Here is a 21,515-nt window from a genome sequence, read left to right on the forward strand (position 1 = left end):
AGCCAAGGGCAGAATAAATTGCCGGTGTCAGGGAGAAAAATGAGTGTGCAGTAAATGATCTATACACTTGAGAGGGAGCCATTAGGAAGCAGTCTTTTCACACCTGAAGTAGAAGCAGCATCACCATGGACACCACAGCCAACTCTGATATGTCCATTAGGTGTAAACAGCACTTCCTCTGTCATGGAGGTAAACTGTGTCAGATAAGCTTCCACTTATGACAACTGGGGAAATGTGGTGAATCAATTCATTTCTCATGATAATTCTGCAGAGAATATTTTTATTATATTTCATGGGGCTGTTGGGAAAGCATGTTGACCAATCCGAACACAATTTACACAAGAATCATCTTCAATCGATTCCCGTGGTGGACCTGATTGAAAGCTAATACCTGTGTGATGCTTCCACTATCGTCCTGGGAACACTGCAGATGTTTTTTTTTGCAGGATGAGCTGCTGACGTACGCACGGACGGCGGGTGAGTCAAACCTGCGTCAGACTTCGTCGTGACTTGCCATAGTAATTTCTGCGTTCTGTGGGCGGCGGATTTATCCCACAACACAACCACAGCCACGTGGAAACCAGAGGTGTGAGCGGGTCCTGTGACGGGTCGTTAAAAACGCCATTACCTGCAACGGTGAATGTTACTGTAACGTGTGGCAGACTCTCAGCTCCTGCGTCAGACTTTACGCACCATGCGCCCTGGTGCGGTGTGATTTCGCGTCTCTTTGCGCGCAGATATGTTGGAGCCTGAGCCTGAATGAAGACACCGTGCACTCTTCTCTGGATTCACCCCGTCACGCTCACTCTGACGTTACAGCCCATCCTGCAAACGACACACGGTAAGACCGGCTGTACCCACTTCCACCATGTGATCGATTTAAATGCATCCGTGCCACATAAATTCGTCCGCATTGGTGTGAATTGCGCGAATAACCAGCTTTAGTTCCTCTCCTCCTGCAAATCAGCTGATAAGAGTCGAGAGTCAGTTTTCACCTCATCACCTGAAAAAAATGCTGTTTTCGTCGCAGCACCGGCGGTGGTCGTCGCACATTAATCCTCTATCCTCTTTGACGATGGCGCGCCGCGTGTGGCCCCGTTCGGCTGGAATATGACAGATTCTCTGCTGATCACCACGCTGCCTTACATCGGTGTTGTGTGTGTGCGTGTGTGTGCGCGCATCTCTGCATTGCTTTTATTTGGGTTATTCACTTGACCTTGACGTGGCATCAGAGGTTATAAAAACGTACAGTCAGCCCCCCAGCTTTGGTGCATGGGCCTGTGTGTAACGTGTTTTAAAGGATGCCTGAACATGAACGTGCAGGTGCAGTGTTTTTTTTTTTTAACCTGTCACAATCACTGTGCTGTTCCGGATCAAATCCCAGTGAGAGGTAGTTCATCACAATCTTATAGTTTTCAATGACTCCATGTTTATACCCAGAAAGGGTTTTAAATCCAACATGCATCTGCCTGTGTCTGGCTGCCGGATTCACACTGCAGCAGATCCCACAACCCACTGTTCCCTCCTGCAGCGTTGCCACAGTCACAGTCACAGAGGCTACGTGGTGTTTGCAGACGTCCTTCAGGAAATATCACGCCTGTCCGTTTAAGAAGTTGAGAGCAGAGATAGGCGACCACTGATGCTGCAGGGACGGGATTTCAATTTTGCAGGAAGAGCCATTGCCTAGCAACCAGACTAGATAAAAGTGGAGCATATCTTTGTGGCAGGGAACAGAGAACCTGAGCAGGTATATGATAATCAACACCCAACTGTCTGTGGAGCTTCAGGAATACACATATCTGCCTCTGAGGCCTATGCACATGTTTGTTACAGGGGTCTGTTACCACGCCTCCCATAATGCCTTTCAACAGCTCACATGTAGGCTACTTAAGTGTCTGCAGCACAAGGTTCTTAAACACTTCTAATTCCTTGCATCGTTATCTCTTTAGTACACTCGTGCAGAGTATCATGGAAAAGAAACCCACTTGTGGCCACTTGATTACTCCTAATACTGTGTCGTTCAGTGGATGTTGAAAGCGGCGTTCTCTCTAATGGGCCATCTGTGTCAGCACATACTGTGAAAGTCGTGAAGTCGCTTGTGTGTCTCTGCATCAACATTGAAAAACCTTCACTCCACACACGATTAAACAGCCAAACAGAAAATCGATGCCCCCATCTTCTCGACCCATAGTTAGTAAATGGGGCTGGTTGTTACTAACTATACCCACATTTCCGTTCATATGAAAATAGGGCAAAAATAGAGTGTGACAAGCCTTCCGGAGCTCCAACTCTACACAACTGAAAATCCAGGTCAGCAACCTGACAAAAAGACGCATTTTTGTTTTCAAACATTCACACCGTCGCCCCCACACCTCATTCACAGAGTTTTGGATGGTGACTCAGTGTTGTGTAGTTGTAGGCTGCTGTGGGAAAAGGGTCATTGCAGCTCCGGGATCTCTGTCGAGCTTGCAGCCTCGGAGCTGCTGTGTGTCGTGACTACAAGGGGCTCGTCGCCACCTTTGAGGAATGTGATGTGCGTGCTGCTGGTGTGGCCTCTGGGTGGGCTTTAGAGCTGGCAACCCTGCTTGAGAAGTCAACGTGAATAAAAGCTGAGCTTTAATCTCTGTTGCCTAGTTGTCTCCAGATCTCATTTATCAGCTAAACCAGAAAACTGTGCACAAAGTCGTTTCAGTCATTTTCTGCTCTTGAAGCTCTGTAATTTTGTATTTAAACACATATTATTATTGTAAAGCCGACCTTTAGGTAATTATAATTTATTTATAGTAGAAGCTAAAGACCTCACGTTGATTTCATGACTTTTCAAACACTATTGTTTGGAAGAAGAAAAGAAAACTTGTTTGTTATCCAGCTGTGCTTTTACACACAGGAAAATTCAACTGCATTCAACTCATCTGTAAGTAGTGAACACACGTGGAACCGGGATCAATGAGCACACAAACACACACTCAGAGTTGTGGGCAGTGGCATCAGTTAGTTGGTTTGGTGCCTTGCTCAAAAGCATCACTTCATCTTTTGATGTTGAAGGAAGCTTCCTGCCAGCTTCTGTAAACTCGAGGCCACAGCTGCATCTTCAGCACAGTCAATCATCGTGTCATTTTGTGCTTGCAGCTGCAAATTTTCATTTTCATTTAAAACGATCATGTCTCCAGATTATAGGGTTTTACAGCAGAGATAAAGAGAGATGCTTTGTCTTTAGAAATTATGTTAAGGAGGATAGACTGGTACTTTCATGCTTTATCTGTAAGAAACTGACCATTGTGAGTCTGACAATGTTTTAGGAGGGCAATTGGCTGATAAATCGCCATAGAACTGTTTTAATCACTGTTTAATATCTCAGACAAGGATCTGAGTGGTTTAGTCCTGCTGCTAAAACAAATCGCAGCTGGTATTTGTAAAATCCTCATGTTCACAAGAGTTTCAGACCTCCTGGAATTTCAGATGCAGTAGCTCATATGCTGCAATGTGATTTAGACCTTTACACCAGTTTCTGTTGTAGGAGACTTAAAGGAAACAGTTATGTAGCACTACTAAAGGGCCTGTGATAAAGTAGTACATGCCAGAGAATGTGGAGACACTAACACTCCAAACAAATGCAGTACAACAGCCAGTTAATACTGGAGCACTGGACTCTTTCAATACAACAACTGAAACGTTAAAACAACCTGCAGACAAGAAGCTGAAGCTGATGTTTTTGCTCGGAGGCGATAGTTTTACTGCAGCGTGTTCCCCTGACACCAGACGGCTCTGCTGTTCACATGACTCAACTTTAGTATAATGGGCTCTGCTGTGAAATGGATTGTAATTCAATCTGTGTCTCACTCACCATAATGAAGTGGATTACTGAAATACCTCACTTATGGCCTTAAAGTGCTCTGTAAAATACTGTTTTCTCCATAATAGGAGGAGCAGCAGAACCAAAATAGTCACTTGTCATAAGTCTGACTGTTTCCTATTATGCTGCCTTAAATACCAATTATTATCTTTTATTGATTGATTTATATAAATACCCCAATACAAAAATCACAGTATCCCAAAGATCAACAATGCAAATTCTGATATCTTGTTTGTTCAATCAGCTTTTTAAACCCAAACTATTTGGTTTATTATCATAGAAGAAGAATAAACACAGCGAATGTTCACGTTTGAGAAGCTACAGCCAGAGAACTTTGGACATTTTGAATTCAACAAAACCCATAAAGCTTAATTGATACATTTTGCGATTAAGCCAGTTCATTAGCTTTTTATCATCCAGTAGCATATTGGTGGATTTACTGTAGAAGTGAAATAGCTGAAATAGCACTCAGTAGAGCCAATACCAAGGCCCAACAGTCCCCTTAAATTCAACTAAGCTGCACTGAATTTCACACACTCATAGACATCAGTCCCCTAGGCATCCCTGATATATTTTTTTAATCAACATCCATCAATTATTCCCTGCAAAAAACAGTGGAGATGTTGAATAACGCCTGATCTCAAAATGTTGAAGAGAGTGAAAAACTATTTCCTGGAACTGCACCACACATTAATGGGTTCTTCCCTGAGCCATACTGCATCCTTCTATACCAAGTTTCTTGGAAATCTGTTCTGTTGTTTCTATGTAATCTTGTTAGCAAACAAACAAACAACAAACAAATGGGCATCGGTGAAAATACAACCTCCTTGGCGAAGGCAATAAATCTCATTGTTTATTTCATTTAAGATGTCAGAAAATAGTGAAAAGGAAAAATCAAGTTGTCAATAAATTTTTATTTATTTACTGTGATCTACGCTTCTTAAGGTGGAATGGTTACTGTCCCTCAACTCTTTGACAATTCTTCAACCATCGTAGTCATCTGCCAGTTTGAACGTTCTGTTATTCAGCTTATTTAGTTAATGAGGGAAATGATGTCTAAAGGTAGATGATGACGTAAAAACATTATGAGAAAAACGTGTGTCTCCTTATGGAAAGTCTTGTTACAAGTCTAAGTATATAAGGTATAAGTAGAAAGTGTGCAAAAGTTTTAACTAAGCACCTACATTTACTGTCTGTCTCCAACCATTTTTCTTCACAGATTCAAGATAAAAGCACAACTTTCTCTCCCCGGCACCTTCCCATCTTCCTGCACCTCCTGATCTCACGCTCTGCTCTCCTTGCTGCTGACACCTTCACCCCTCTGAAAGACCTCCTGGGCTGCTGCCATGCCAAAGAACACCAAGGTGACCCAGCGGGAGCACAGCAATGAGCCCGTCACTGAGTCTGTGGCCGACCTGCTGTCCCTGGAGCACCCCATGGACTATAAGAGCAGTCAGATGAGTATGGGCCTGAGCCCTGGCTCGACTGCTCCTGTAAAGGCCCTGCTGCCCTCCCCTGACCCAGACGCTGAGGACGGCCGGCCGGCCTGGAACAACAAGCTCCAGTACATCCTGGCCCAGGTTGGCTTCTCTGTGGGCTTGGGTAACGTCTGGAGGTTTCCCTATCTGTGCCAGAAGAACGGTGGAGGTAGGTGAAATGATGTCTGTACGAGATTCTGTTGCATTTGAGCAGTTCAGTGTCTGTCTGAGCCACAGAAATCTGAAAGTTTTGTTCAGTCCAATGTGCAAAGTGCACTAACATTCCCAGATCTGGAAGTTTCTAATTGTGCCACCCATAGGTAACATCTGTACCCTCGGGGTGCTGACTAATTGGTAACAATGAAGAATTCATGGCTGTTTATGTGAGCTTTTTTGTATTAGTCCTGTAAAATAAATGACCATATGGAAGTAGTAAATTAAATTGTATGTTTGATTTTGTTCATTCACTTGAATAGGGGATTTGTTTGCTGTCCACAGTCTTGTCCAGGATCCTGTTGGAGTCTGGCAACTACTCACACATGATTTGATTGAGAAAGCCCAGGAGCCTTGGTGATTGTTGTGGAGTTCAGTGATGTAAAGAGTTATCTCATAAAACCAGAATTTTGCATCACATTATAGAAATAAACACTGCAGCAATTACAGTTGTTATTATGGTCAGTACCAGATATGGTCAGTGGTTACTGCTCTGGAAATTCCGCGTTCTGTGGGGGCGGCGGAGTCCGAACATTTGTCAATGTCTGAACATTTCACCAAAGGACGTGAACATTTTGCACTGATTAAACTGTGCTACATATTTTTTTGTGGATCCATTTGCCATCTGCTGACAGTCTAAGGAGTAACTGTGCAATATCGTGCTCCTCGGAATGTCCAATTTCCCGAGTTGTGAAGTCATTGTTCCAACTGTTGGAATGTGGAAAAAATACGTGGACACTGAATAAAATGTGTAAATGAAAAATACGAAACCTGGACACCAATTTCCAATATTTGCAAAATAACAAAAAGCATAGAAAACGGATGAGGTGAGGCAGGCATATAAATGATTTAAAACACATTAATGAATAAAACGTCTGTTTTGACTAAAAAGTGGGGTTGAACACATGGGTTTGATTGATATGCAGTTTGCATGTGACAGATTGACATTGGAAGCTACTATTTTAAACTGATTTTAAAATTACGTTAAATTGGTTTATAAGGGATGATGTCAGCAACTTTTGTGTGCAAAACATTCATTCAGTTTGTTGCTATGTTTGTTCACATCATGTATAAATATTGGTGGAAGAGCCTTTATGCTAATTAAGCTAAGCTGCTGGGAGAAGTGATCTTCACATCTAACTCCTGCCAAGAAAGCAAAACAGCTCAATTGCCAAAATTTCAATTTCATTCCTTTAAGGTAATAATTTGATATAATTGACTGATGCTGGAAATGTATGGTGGTGATATGATCATGAAGACTGAGTCAAATAAAAAATATGTCTTGTATAAAACCTTCCAAGGGAAAACTTCCTTTAACATTGGTTTCATATTTTAATGCGTAATTTTGTCTACATTTTCATAGAGTTTTAATTTTAGTTTTAGTATTCAATAATTATCAGTATAATGGCTTGTATACGTGAGGGTTACGGAAAGAGGATGTAGCTCCCTGTACAGATTGTTAAGCCCCATGGTGCAAATTGTGATTCGTGAACATCGGCTATACAAATACAATTTGATTTGATGCAGTACTCTCTCACTTTTTATTTAAACCTCTTTCTCAGTTCACATGTTGACGGAGATGCAGCCTCCTCCTCTTTGATAAATTGCGTCCTGTCAACCAATTAGCCAACTAATCGCACAAGTCACAGGAGCAGTCTCTTCAACGTTTCTCAGTGAACTTGAGCCGCCAGCAGCTACAAGATGAGGAACTTTCTCCTCCGAATAATGTGGTACCACTGAGAGGTTTAGCATCATATCGGGAGACCCTCCAGTCTAATCTGTATTTGTTTTTCTTGCAGATTTCTCAGCCTTATCTGATCGGTATTTTGATTTACTGGTATTACGATGAGATGAAAGGGTTGTGGCCAAGATGTATGAAGTGGAAGAGTAAACATTGATTTTCTGGGCTCTCACCATTGTGGGTGCGACCTTGTGTGGGAGGTGTGTGTAAAGAGGGTATTTGAAATGCATGATATAACAAAGCTGAATGTGTGTGTGTGTATTTGCACAGTTTAATCACAGCGTGTGCAGTAGAGTGTGTATCCCCCGCTGACTCAGTGGTATAGGTGCTGCATTGTCTTGTCTGGGCTTGTCCTCGTTATAAGAACAAACTGCCAGAGACTTACACATATAATTTAGTTTGATTTGTTTTTTGTTCATTTTCTAAATATAGGATATAAATATAGTCTTATTAAAGTGTTGGACAGAAAAACATGAAGATTATCTTCCCACTTGATCCTTATTGGCTGTTCTGCAAAAACATGTTCAAAAATAGTCATTATAATCAAAACTGGGACAAACTAATATGCAGTAATTCACTAACCTGAAATGTAATGTTTGATATCGCCACAGTAATCTCATGATAATGATAACCTACTTCTATTAAGACTACATTTACATGCAGGTTATGTTATCATTGTTTGTTGGTTGGTTGGTTTGTTAGCAGGATTATGCAAAAACTACTGAGCGGATTACCATGAAACTTGGGGGTAGTAGGAAGTAAGGGTCAGGGAACAACCCATTACATTTGGAGACAGATCCGGATCTTCACTTCTTCACGTCTTTTAACATTGTGAGATTGAGCATTTTTTAAATATTTCCTTGATTTCTCAGAGAGTAAATCTTAATGAAAAAATGCAGGTACATTTAGGGAACAGATATTTATGAGTCTGTGAAATCTGAAGCAGCTTCATTGGATTCAAGGGAGCTGTTTGGCCTAGGGTTAGGGTTTCTTTTAATTACAACTGGCTTGTAATCATTTATTTTCAGGACATTAAGTGTGATTTAGAATGTGAATGGTTGTCGTCTCAATGTGGACCCTGTGACACACTGGCTTCCTGCTCGGGCTGCACCATGCCTCTCGCCCATTGTCAGCTGATAATAGAGGGATATTTATGGTCTAAATTCACATTTTATTCTATTTGTCTTATTATGTGTTACCTAGTGATATATATACCACTAGGTAACACATTCATATAAGGTCTCTCCACCTGCATGGCTCATACGCGATATTTGGTAGGAAAAACAAAGCTCCACAGTTCCCCACAAACACATTTTCTTTTCCTCTGTCTGGTGCATTTGTCTCAGAATAGACATCAAAGATCTGTAAAAGTCGGCAGCAGCACAGTAGTCGCTTGTAACAGTCCACATAATAATACCTCTCTGTAACACAACACTGTGTTCTTCTCTTTGTTTCCTCTGTCTGCTGCTGTAGCTCTAATAGCCACTCACAACGTTATCAGTGTGTCTGATTGAGTCAAACATCACAGTCATTTGTTTTTCATCTGGAAACAGCGGCTGTCCATCAGTGTGAGCCCGTCCTCGATGGCTCTGGATGGTTTTGTCACCATGGTGTCCATTCATGTCTTGACGTAAGCAGGTCTGAACGTGCTTTCTGTCTCTCTCTCTCCATTGTTCCCTCTGCAAAAAAAAAAAAATGTTATCTGACAAAGTGGTGAAAGGAAATTGAAGATGAAGAAAGCGAAAGTGTGAAAGGGAAAAGGAGAAGACAGGAGTGGAAACGGTGAAATTAGAGCAGTGGATAGAGAGAATAATCCTCAAAATAGAACCAGAAGGAGAGAAATTAATTATGTCCCAGCTTCTATTTGGACCATCAGATTTTGTCCTTCACTACACATGGATTTCCATCACAAAAAAATGATCAAAGCATCGTAGATTCTGCAATAATTCCTCCTCCCTCTGACCTCCCTCTGTCTCAGGTGCCTACTTGGTTCCCTACTCTATTCTCCTCCTGCTCATCGGCATCCCCTTGTTCTTCCTGGAGCTGGCGGTGGGTCAGAGGATCAGGCGCGGCAGCATCGGAGTGTGGAACTATGTCTACCCGCAGCTGGGAGGCATCGGAGTTTCCAGCCTGATGGTAAGTGTCGACATTAATTCATTATCACAAACTGAAATTAAAATTAATTATCTGAGAAACATAAAGATCTGTACAATAGCTGTGTAGACAAGACTGTACATAAAGATGAAAGATATTGCAGCTATTTTTTTATAGCCAGATTGTTACATGTAAGTTTATATAAAGCACGGACATCTAAAATCTGTGATTGAGTCATTAAACATTAAAACCACATAGGATTAATAAATAGGCTGTAAAATGGCTGTGTACGACTGATATACTGATGACATACTAACCTTTGAGGTCCTGTTATTGGCAAAACAGTTTTTCCCACTTTAAAGTCATTGAGACTGTAAAACAATTAAGCAAAGCTTCAATTACAGAAGATACACATGCACCAACAAAAGGGACACGACACAATGTCTTTTGTATTTTAAAGCTGATCTGGTAAACAATCAAACATGGTTAATGAACCATTAATAAAGATATTGGTGACAATTCATGATCTCTCTACAAAATGCCACTCAGTATTGTGGAAGCTGTAATTATTGAGCATGACAGTTAAAGTACCCTGTGAAGAAATATAATGTATATTTATGACCAGTGTCTCCATGTCACTGGATTGGAGCTGGATTTAATTTGTCTCACTTTCACAGCTCGGCTCAGCGTTACACAGAGACAACAAACGTGCTGCAGACCTCAGTCCTCTGCCTTCTCACGTTACTTCCTCTTGATGCTTTACAGCGAGTGGCATCCAAAGACCAGTCCCCATCACTGTCATAACATGTCCCCATCATCAGCAGGAGTAGTGACCCATCATGTCCCCACCTCCTCAGCAGCATAAAAACATATTCATTCAGCCGCTCAGTCAGTGATCTACTGCGTCACTGTTTCTGTCAGTCGTCGTGAGAGGGATTTCATCAATTTAGTGTCAATGAGGGAGGGGGAGAGGTTTGGCCTGGGGCAGTGAGGCGTGTGGCAGCTCGGAGGTGGCACAGGGAGATTCAGCAGCTATAAATAAACACCTTCTCAAACAGGACCCCAGCCTTGGCTGCTGAGAGCAAACGGCTCAATAATTCATACGCTCTCCAGCTTAAGCTGTGTGCCCTGACTCAAGAAGAGGTAATCACCTCCACAAACCCGCTGGCTGCTCCTCCGCTGTGCTGCTTGTATATTGTCTCTTCAGGAGTGACACGTGTTGTTGTTTCCTCTCATTCCCCCTCAGGTTTGCGGTTTTGTGGGCCTTTATTATAACGTGATTATCGGCTGGAGCATCTTCTATTTCGTCCAGTCCTTCCAGTTTCCACTGCCTTGGGCTGAGTGCCCCATCCTGATAAATGGAACCCAAGCCAGTGAGTCACCAGAACACAATACACTGCACAACACAGCTGAAAGTTTAACAGAGATGAACAGCAAAAACACAACATAGTGTTTCATTGTTCAGCCTTTGACATCAAATAGAGAAAAAATGAAGTGAATGCTTCAGAGTCCTGCAAGACATATATTCTGTATGTATTCAGCAAAGTATCCCAGCAGACGCAGACAGGCAGCCCAACACTACACTGCTTAAATCTGAACGTGTCTTTGCTTCGAAGCCGCTCCTCGTCTCGCTGTGGCTGTGCACAGTTGTGTCTCTGCTGACTAACAGAGAAGTGGTTGAGCTGTCTCTGTAGTCTGGCTGTCCCTGCACTTCATCCTACAGAGCAGCTCTGTTGGTGAGGTCTGTCAGAGAGTGTGACCCAGACCACAGTGTCAGGAGCTCGAATGGGTGGCAGCCTGTGGAGAGGGCTGTGGCATCATAAAGTGCATCAGCTTTTATTAGCATTCAAGGGCAGGATGTCGCCTCTTCTTAGGGTTAAGAATGGAGCCGGGATAGAGTATTCATATATAGAATTTTGTTTGGCTATGGGCAGAGCTGACATTTACCCATGTGCACTTATTATGCACTTTACAATTGTATTTCTATTTCGTCCTTTTTACTCCGCTACATATATCTGAGCGCTAGTCACTGGTCACTTGACAAATTAAGATTTTACATTCAGTCACTACACTGGAAGATTCTTCTTATTAGGGCTGCAATTTTTATTATCACAAAATCTGCAGATTATTTCCTGGATTAATCGAAATTAATACAAAAAATGCCACTCACAGTTTTTTACAGCAGAAAGTAACTTATTCAAAGATTTTGCTTGGAAAACAACTGGATATAAAGGACAGATAAAGTATCAAAATCATTGGGAATTCATTTAATGTCAATTGACTAATCTTTTTTTTCGACTTGTGGATATTATGTAAAAATAAGTCCACACACACACATTTATATATAGAGCTTGAAGAAAGGTGAAAAAATCAGTACAGTAGAGGATTTGAATTTTATTTTATTGGTTTTCTGGAAGTGAACAACAGTGATAAGTCATATTAGATTTTACTGCGTTAAATCAAGACAAATGCCACAAATATTATAAATACTTTAAACAAGTTGATCTGTTTCAAAAAGTACGTATAACCTCTCTGAATTAAAACAAATTATAGTTTAAGCATTGTTTAAGCCAGTTCCCTTACTTTTCTCTTTACTCTTATAGTTGTGGAGCCAGAGTGTGAGAAGAGCTCAGCCACCACTTACTTCTGGTACCGCCAGACTCTCAACATAACCAGCTCCATCGACGACACCGGTGGCCTGAACTGGAAGATGACCCTGTCCCTGCTGGTGGCCTGGATCTTGGTCTGCCTGGCTGTCATCAAGGGCATCCAGTCCTCTGGGAAGGTACGGCTGGTGTCTGTGGCTTCACAGCAGCAGCAGAGCCTGCAAACTGTAGAGATTAACTCTGTGCACGTAACTCACCACAGCATAGACTCTGTGTGAAGACGTAGACAAAACATCATTTCAGCAAAAGCTTTGAAATCCTTTTTCTAATCAATGATCCTTATCGGCGAGTGTTTTATCCACTGTGCTGATGCTTTTCAGTCATAGATAATATGCTAAAGTCTCTCGCCAGCACTTGTCTATTTTTGGAATCTCATCTATATTATGGAGGAGAGAGACATGCAACATTAATAAGCTTAAACTGAACCAAGCAAAGACAGGATGGAAAAGGATGGGAAAAACGCTCCTTTTGGCAACAACAGCCTGTTATGTCGATCCAGAGAGTGAGTCATGTTCCACATCGCAACATCCGGCCCGCTGCTTCGATAGATAAACAGTGAGTCGATCGCCGAGGTCTGACACGTTTTGTTTTCTAACGCTAAAATTGGCGATCCAGTTATCATAGTACTGTATGTGCTGCGGTGGTTACCCACAATGCTGCAGGAAGGATTTTTGACTCATCTCCATAAACCTCAAGGAGTCTTCTCCACATTTGGTCGGATTTCACAGATTTAGTGCCAAGCAAACACAAAATAGTTCTGGGATATGTTCATTGTGTATGTGTGTGTGTGTTTATGAGTGTATTGTCACAGTTCCTCCTTCATGTGTGGGGCCTCAGAAAACTGTGTCCATGGCAACACTGTGTGATGTACTTGACTCTCTCTCTCTCTCTCTCTCTCTCTCTCTCTCTCTCTCTCTCTCTCTCTCTCTCTCTCTCTCTCTCTCTCAGGTGATGTACTTCAGCTCCCTGTTCCCGTACGTGGTGCTCTTCTGTTTCCTGGTACGAGGTTTGATGCTGAAAGGAGCAGTGGACGGCATCGCTCACATGTTCACCCCCAAGGTGAGATGAAAAACGGAGGCCATTTTGGCTCAGCGAAGGTGCAATTCTAAAAGAGGGTTAACTCAGCAGGATGTTGGTGAAATTTACACAATGGAGAGAGCTTTCTCTAACATGTAAGTGTGTGGTGCTGGAGGGCAAAATGAATTCTGAAGCCGGCTGCCGTCTCAGTGCTGATCACTCATACACGGATTACTGGCAGAGCACATATTTAACTTGATTTTGTTCAGCCTTGAGCAGCTGATGGTTCCAGCACCTAGACCACTTACACCACTCACATTTCCTCATAGAGCATAAACATAAACAACCCTATTATGTCAAGTGTTGGGTTGATGTCTCCCTCTAGTGGTGTCTGTGGTGGCATACCAAAATGCACAGTTAATAGGAGCAGTGTTACTTACTGTGAACTACAACACTTTATAGGATTTAAATTTGCACCCAAATGACACTGGCTCATAAATGAGCCTGGATTAATGGATTATTCTCACATAAATTGTTGGAAAAGTTTTAAGACACCCCATCTGTCAATGTGGAGGATAGTGAAAAAACATTCCCTTGATTCACAGCTTTGTCCGGATCTGCTCAATAATTGACTGTGTTCTTTCTTGTCCCATCCTTCCACCAAGTTTTGTGGAAATTTGTTGAGCAGTTTCTGTGTAATCCTGCTCACAAACAAACAAATGGGGTGAAAACATCACCTCCTTGACGAGGTTATTGCTGTGTAGTTATCTGATATCTGTGATCATGCAATGTGAGTTCATTTGTAGTTGGAAGAAGAGTAGGAAACAACAAAAATATGGCAGATCCATGGATTCATGGTTTTTACGTTTCACTGTGAGATCAACATTTTAGCCTTTGGTGGAACTGTAAGTTGACTTCATACTGCCATGTATTGCAACAGGGGTAGTTGTAGAATTTACTGTTGTAATACAATATGTATATTAAAGATAAACCAGGTATTGTTTGTAGAATTTAGACTTTTTACTGAATATTTCTGTATCCACAGACTTAAATGTGGCTGTTATAACAAATACATTTTTCCAAATACAAGAAGAAAAAGGACAAAGAACCCAAATAAAAATTGAAAAAAGAAGAAAAAAATAATAAATAAAAGAAGAATCAAAAATATATTTAGAATTTGTGAATATGCTGTCAGTCGTGTGTTCAAGGAGGCAGATATCCATTTATCTATCTATCAAGAATATCTATGTAATAACTATAATGTAGCTACTTGAGAGGAGAACATGATGAATGACAATAAATATGATGTAATCCATCACTGATCTTTTTCTCTCCTCTTGTCTTCAGCTGGAAAAGATGTTGGAGCCGCAGGTGTGGAGAGAAGCAGCCACTCAGGTCTTCTTCGCCCTCGGTCTGGGCTTTGGAGGCGTCATCGCTTTCTCCAGCTACAACAAGCGAGACAACAACTGCCACTTCGATGCCTTGCTGGTCTCCATCATCAACTTTGTTACGTCCATCCTGGCCACTTTAGTCGTGTTTGCTGTGCTGGGCTTCAAGGCGAACGTAATGAACGAGAAGTGTGTCGTCGAGTGAGTGTGTCACACTGTAACACACGCTGCATGGCTTTCCTGATTTTCACTCTAACCTTCCCTCCCTAACCCGAACATCCTCTCCACATCTCTAATGTGCAGGAATGCAGAGAGGATCCTGGGCTTCCTAAGCACCGATGTGCTGAGCAAAGAGCTCATCCCACCTCACATCAACTTCTCCCATCTGTCTGCCCAGGACTACGAAGAGATGTACGGCGTCATTAAGACGGTAAAGGAGGACAGCTTCGACCAGCTGGGCCTGGACGCCTGCCTCCTGGAGGACGAACTCAACAAGGTCAGTGAGCCAGATGTTTTCATGTTCTCCTCCCTCTCCGTTTGTTTGTTTGTTTGTTTGTTTGTTTGTTTTTAAGCAAGATTACGCTAAAACAACTGAGCGGGTTACCATGAAACTTTGTGAGAGGATGTGTTATGGTTCTGGGCAGAAACCGTTACATTTTGGTGTGGATCTGGATCAGGGGGCAGGTCAAGGAATATTTTTTCACTCTGTTTAAAATGTATCTATGAGTGTGTAAACATTTGGTGCAGCTTGATTTTATTTAAGCGGACTGTTTGGCCTTGGCTGCGGTATGCGCTTTACTGAGTGCCATTCTAGTATGTTATTTGTCTTCATTTCCAATTTATATTAATATTTGTCACAACTTCAAGGAAACAGATCTCGTCCATTTTCTTGAGTTTTCAATGTTATGTAAAGAAATATTGTTCGGACACTGTGATCATTTCCTTTTCCCCTTTTTTTCTCCTTTGTTGGTGAAGGTGGGATTTTAAGTGTCATCTAATATCACATCAATTAATGGAAGTAGTTTTTTTTTCAAGCAGCACATTAGCCATCCTTGACAAGCGTAAACCTCTTCACCTCCTTCTCTCCATCATCCAGGCTGTTCAGGGCACAGGCCTGGCATTCATTGCCTTCACAGAGGCCATGACACATTTCCCCGCCAGTCCCTTCTGGTCCGTCATGTTCTTCTTCATGCTAATCAACTTGGGGTTAGGAAGCATGATCGGCACCATGACCGGCATCACCACGCCCATACTGGATGCCTTCAAGATCCGCAAGGAGATCCTGTGTGGTGAGTCTGGATTCTGGTTGTTAAAATCTAAATTATTTTTACTTGATCTCAGATTCTGACAGTTTTCTTCTTCTCTCCCTCAGTGGCCTGCTGTGTCATAGCCTTCCTGTTAGGCCTGCTGTTTGTGCAGCGTTCAGGGAACTACTTTGTCACCATGTTTGACGACTACTCAGCTGGTTTGCCTCTCACTGTGGTGGTGATCCTGGAGAACATCTCTGTAGCCTGGATCTATGGCACTAAGAGGTAACTTTATATTCATCACTTTTCCCTTCATTTTAAAGGAAATGTTCACCACAGATCAATATGTTTTTCTTACCTAGAGTGTGTTTAATTTAGTCAGCACAGTGGCATCTAGGATGTTGGGTCAAAGACATATATCTGATGGGACATTTATTATTCCTTCTTTCATTCCTTCACAGGTTCATGCAGGACCTGGAGGACATGCTTGGTTTCAGGCCCTACTCTTTCTATTACTACATGTGGAGGTACGTTTCTCCAGCTATCTTGGTGTTGCTCATCATCTCCACTGTCATTGAGATGGCTGTGAGTCCTGCAGGATACAACGCCTGGGTGGAGGCCGAGGTCAGTGTTCAGTTTTCTCCTGTCTATGACTGTGTTCTCTCCCTTCTCTTCTTTCCCTTTTTTTCATACCTCTTTGTCTCTTTCTCTTTCTCTTCCCGCTGCCAGGGCGCAGAGCGTTTCCATAGCTACCCCCCCTGGGCTTTAGCCATGGCCTACGCCCTCATTTTTGCGGCCATGCTGCCTTTACCCGTCGTCTTCCTCGTCCGCCACTTCAACCTGATCTCAGACGGCTCCAACAAGCTGTCTGTCTCCTACCGTAAAGGCATGATGAAGGAGATCTCCAACCTGGAAGAGCAGGACGAGCAGCGCTTCATCCTCAGCAAGAACCCCAGCGAGGCTCCCTCCCCGATGCCCGCCCACCGTGCCCAACTGGGCCCTGGCGGCACTCAGGAGATGACCAACACCAACTACGGCACCAGCACCAAGACGGGCTACCAGAACATCGGCTCGCCGGAGTCTGAGCTATGATCCACTGAGCTTGTTGATCCTCCCGCCAGTTAAACCCCCGGCCCTGCTTCGAGAGAGGGAGTCAGAGGAAGAGAGGGAGGAGCAGAGGAAGTCAAGAAGGAGAGAAAATTCACTGCCAGTTGTTGCAGCGTTCATCACACCTTAACCCCCAGAGCTGAATCCCACTGTCCCCCCTTCTCTGGTCCTATGGTTCTTCCCCATCAAAGGATTCATGCTGCTGATTGCCCATCGACCCCGGCTGAGATGAAGGGATCATGGGAATGTGAGTCTCACCAGATATGATGAGCTATTTCATCTGTCAAGATATTACAGGGGCAGAGAGAGGGGGATAGAGGGGGCAACAGACGGAGGAATGAAGCTTACATACAGGCTTTGTTTTGTAATAAGCTCTGGCCGAGGTTAAGGTGTGTGCAACACCAGATGATTAATGTTATACTGAAATGTAATCCCACGTGTTTACCTGTCTGGAGAAGGCTCTTTTTTGAGACAGCTGGATGTCCGTAGCTCTGGGAGGTCATCATCTTACTCCGGTTCGGCTGTAGAGGATTGTTATTTGTGGGGACAGGGTGGAAGAAGACTCCGAAAACGAAACACACTCATCTTTGTCCTAATCTCTATCGCTGTATGGGAACGTCTCTCATGTACAGTGTATGACAAAATGATTCCATCGCATCCATAGCAGTGTGTAATAAGTGATTCTGATCGTGTACACAGTGTTACAAGCACATTAGTATATCTTCACGTTTATTGTGCCTATCATGCATCAGCAATAATGACCAGTCAAAGTAGGGTCCTCGTGAAGCTGGGGATCTCCTTCTATTCCCCTTTTCCCCACCGGTGTAGAATACTATACATATGTGTCGTGCAGTAGTCTGAGATGTCACCGTAAATCGTGTATATACACCACTGTAGTGCAAAACCAGCGGAAACTATTCGCGTCCTCATTTATTTTCCATCAACACTGAAGCACAGACGCCCCCTATCGTTAGAGCATCTCTGCGCTTGAACACAGAGACGCACTTTTCTTTTTAAACAATCTCCTCCTCGATAAAAACAAGGCTCTGCACACATCCTCTCTGTGCCGCTCCAGTTGCAGCTGGGTCAGACAAAGCTTTTCCATTTGAATCAATCACTTTAATCAAGCGATTCCATTTTTAATCAATGCCTTAGAAGGACAGAGGTGACGGTGCACAGGTAGAGATAAGCAGAGCGGCTTAGAGAGGCAGACACAGAAGGAATAGGTTATGTGAGTTTTGTCTTTGTGCGCAGGCAGATGTGCATGTTAGTGTGTTGTCGTCCACCGCTGAACGAGAGCTCCCGGTGACCCTGCCTGGTTAAAAATAGAGTTGTGTTACCCGGGGGATGCCGTGGCAACGCACCATAGATACGGATCCTCTTCTGATGTGGAGGAGAAAGAGAAGAGTTGGCACCTTGCTTTGTCTGCTCCACCTGCACATCTGTTTGTTCAGCAATACAGGGATGAGACATTTTACTGTCCATGTCCTTCAATGATATTAATGCTACAGTGCATTTAACAAGAGGTTCACTGCCACGCTGTGGACCAATCCCATCTCCTCCCTGAGAGGTTGATGTCTCGGGCCTAATTGTTGTACATTCCTCAATGACGTCATTTCATAAGCACTACGATATACACTTTGATGTCTTTTTTGTGGAAAACTTAAAGCTCTTTATTTTGTAATGTATAATATTGTATGACAATGTATGTGGAAGGGTGTGATGTGAAAAATGTACCATGATGTAAATGTTTGGAATAATAATGTTTGGTCCTCACCACTGGGTGTCTCTGATGGCCAGCAGGGGGAGCCAGTGACACGCGGTCTCCTGTGGCCCCTCCCTGAGACAACACAGATACTTGAGACTGAACAGATGTAGTGTGAAGCACAGTCACATTGTTTTGGTGCCTGAGCAGCATCTCCGTCGTCTGTATCGCCTTATGCTTTTCTCTTCTTCCTTTCTCTTGATCCCGCGTTACTGTCGACATCTCGTTCACTTGAGCACTTTAATTAGTCAGAGACCCTGGAGTTGTTTGTGAAGCACAAATCTGGCAAAAAAGGCTCTGTGGAGGTTAAACATTTATCATTCCAATACCATCACTGAATAGATAAGCAATATTTATACATATTCAGTAAATACAGCATGTACTGTGTATATACAAGAGACACAAGTCACTGTCTAATGTATCTTATCCTAGAGGATATTATTAGTGTATTAGGTACAGTAAAAGCACAAGAGTTGCTGATTAGATTAAAGTGGCCTCTGTTCAGTTGTAGTGTCCCAGTCAGACATGACAGTGTGAGCCAGCTTGCAGAAAACAAGGATCCTGAAACTGAAGAAGTCGTTATTTCAATATATTTATTTATACATGTTAATACAAAACACCGATATGGTCATAAGGGGCTATAATCTGGCTTTTAATGATTTTGAAAACATGTGTTGGTTGATGCTTCCATTCCTTTGGTTGGTACTGTCGTCACTCTGTGTGCTGACCCAGGCCTGTGAGCTGTAACAGGCAGTTAATCCTAGCGCTTCACAGTCAGAAGGTTGCTGGTTTGAATCTCAGTTAGACCAGGGTGGAGTTGACACCTTCTTCCCATGTCTGCATGGGTTTTCTCCAGTTATTCTGGCTTCCTCCCACAGTCCAACAACATGCGGATTTCAGTTAGGTTATTTGGACACTGTTAATCAGCCACTGCTTTGAGAGTGAATGTTTCTGTTTTTCTAATGACAAGCTGGCGACCTGTCAGCAGCACAGATAATGGATGGAGGGTTGGTCTCCATTTTGAAGGAGTTAGGACCTTACAAATGAGTATGTGCACAACTGTTAATGTTAATCTTCTGTGATAATATACTGGATGTTTAATGGCCAATCGACTTGTGGCCTCAGGTGAAGGCTCTCACCTGTGTAAAAAAAGTTTTGGCTCGGGAGTAAAAGCACATTTAGGGGAAGCACAGGAACGTGAGCACAAAAGTGAGCTTCATGTCTGTTTCGAGGATCAGAAAATACAGAGTCAGACACTTGTAGATCACGTTAGTTATGGTCTGATTCCTGCATCTGCCGAGAGGTCAGTGGAGGGTGAAGCTGCTCTCTGCACTGCCATCCTCACTGGACGCTTAACTGCACCAGTAGTTTCTGTCGCTGTAGTTACAGACTGATGTGCACGATATAAAGATGGAGTCTGACAAACTACTGATGTGGTGGATCTCACACAAAGAGCACAGAGTTTTTTATTTTCCTCTATTCACTGCTATTGATAGAATTACAAGTTATTTCCAGTCTAGGCACAGCAGGTCTTGCCTCTAATATTTAATAAATTATTTCGAATACTGTTCAAGTGAATAGGATATTGTGATATTTAATATTTATTATTGAAGAGCCCAACTCCAGGGTCTTTTTGTATCGTCCATGTGTCGGCTGTGTTGCATTACGTGCCACAGAGCAACTTCTAGAGCTTAACTCAGTTACTGCGATTATCTCAACAAAGGTAGAGTAATAGTGTATTTTATTTTATGTGCAGATAGTCTTTATGTGAGCAAACCATAGTTATATTTATAGTATTTAAGATGATGTATTTAATCTGTACATATTGATGTACATTCTGATGAATTCACACTGAGCATCTATAGTAAGAGTGACAGGATGTAAACTTGAGCTGTAAATAATAATTGTATATTTTGAGATATTTTTGATTTTTGTACTGTAGGTAATGTTACTTTAGAGTCTGTTGATTTGTGGTGTTAGTGTGTGGTTGTTCTCAATCCAAATAGCTGAGTGACTGTGACTGTGTGTGTATCCGAGTGTGTGTGCGTGTGTGTGTGTAAATGTAGGTTTTTGATGTTTAAATGTGTGGTTTCTTTCTCCTCTGTCAGTGTTGTGTGCTGCTGATCTAATCCGGTAGATTAAATCCTGTTGTTACAGTGACCTGGGACCTCTAATGTAAGCAATCTCTTCTTATTGTTTCTCACTGGAGCTGCGGTGGTTTCCAGCACAAAACTGGCAACACCATCACGAAGGAATGTTCGACTGTAACAGAACGTCAGAAACTTTAGTTTTTTGGACCGGAAATTAAAATCACCACTTTTATGAAACAGAAACATGTTGTCTGTGTAATTTATTCTGGGTTCGAATGCAGTGATGTGCTGTTGAGTTTTATTTATACTTATGTGACGTTAATAACTTTACTCATAATAAATATTCAGAGGCGCTCGGTAAGATAACTTCTAACCATGAGGAACATTTTTATCATCCTAAGCACATCGATGGGTAAAATGACTTCCTACTAATTCAAAGTTTAATATTAATTTATTATCAATCATATATTTTATCAAATATTATAGATCACATGCTTTATAGCAAGTACGGAGGAGGTGTATGACAATATACATGTGTGTGAGAGGCAAGTAGAGGACATATTTTTAGAAGAAGCAGAATTTGAGTTATGTAAAAGAACTGATACCAGACAGCATTTAAAGAGAGAGTTCACCAATTGGAGATAAGATTTAAAACCAAGATCAAGCAGTAAAATATACTCATGTATCAATTCTCAATTTGGAAAAAAATATATTAAACGCTGCAGAAGTTGAGTTGTGTTGTGTTACAGTTTTATTTCCATTGAATAAATCACCGCTACAGGCTGAGTAGATTCTCTAAGAATCTTTATGTTTTACCACTATGACGCAGCTCTTTGGGAAAGGCCTGTTCACAGCA

General features: G+C 42.3%; 1 protein-coding gene across 1 annotated transcript; it reads left to right on the forward strand.

Annotated features, from left to right (window-relative positions):
- Positions 1-448: 448 nt before the first annotated feature.
- slc6a17 (solute carrier family 6 member 17) lies at positions 449-20,902 on the forward strand. Its single transcript, XM_035160435.2, has 12 exons — positions 449-841; positions 5,073-5,500; positions 9,264-9,421; positions 10,626-10,752; positions 11,983-12,164; positions 12,994-13,104; positions 14,410-14,651; positions 14,754-14,946; positions 15,547-15,739; positions 15,823-15,982; positions 16,159-16,321; positions 16,427-20,902. The coding sequence occupies exons 2-12, from the start codon at positions 5,200-5,202 to the stop codon at positions 16,787-16,789; spliced, it is 2,193 nt and encodes a 730-aa protein (XP_035016326.1). The 5' UTR covers positions 449-841; positions 5,073-5,199; the 3' UTR covers positions 16,790-20,902.
- Positions 20,903-21,515: the final 613 nt, after the last annotated feature.

This window comes from Hippoglossus stenolepis, chromosome 6 (assembly GCF_022539355.2).
Source record: "Hippoglossus stenolepis isolate QCI-W04-F060 chromosome 6, HSTE1.2, whole genome shotgun sequence".
In the NCBI taxonomy this organism is placed as follows: domain Eukaryota; kingdom Metazoa; phylum Chordata; class Actinopteri; order Pleuronectiformes; family Pleuronectidae; genus Hippoglossus; species Hippoglossus stenolepis.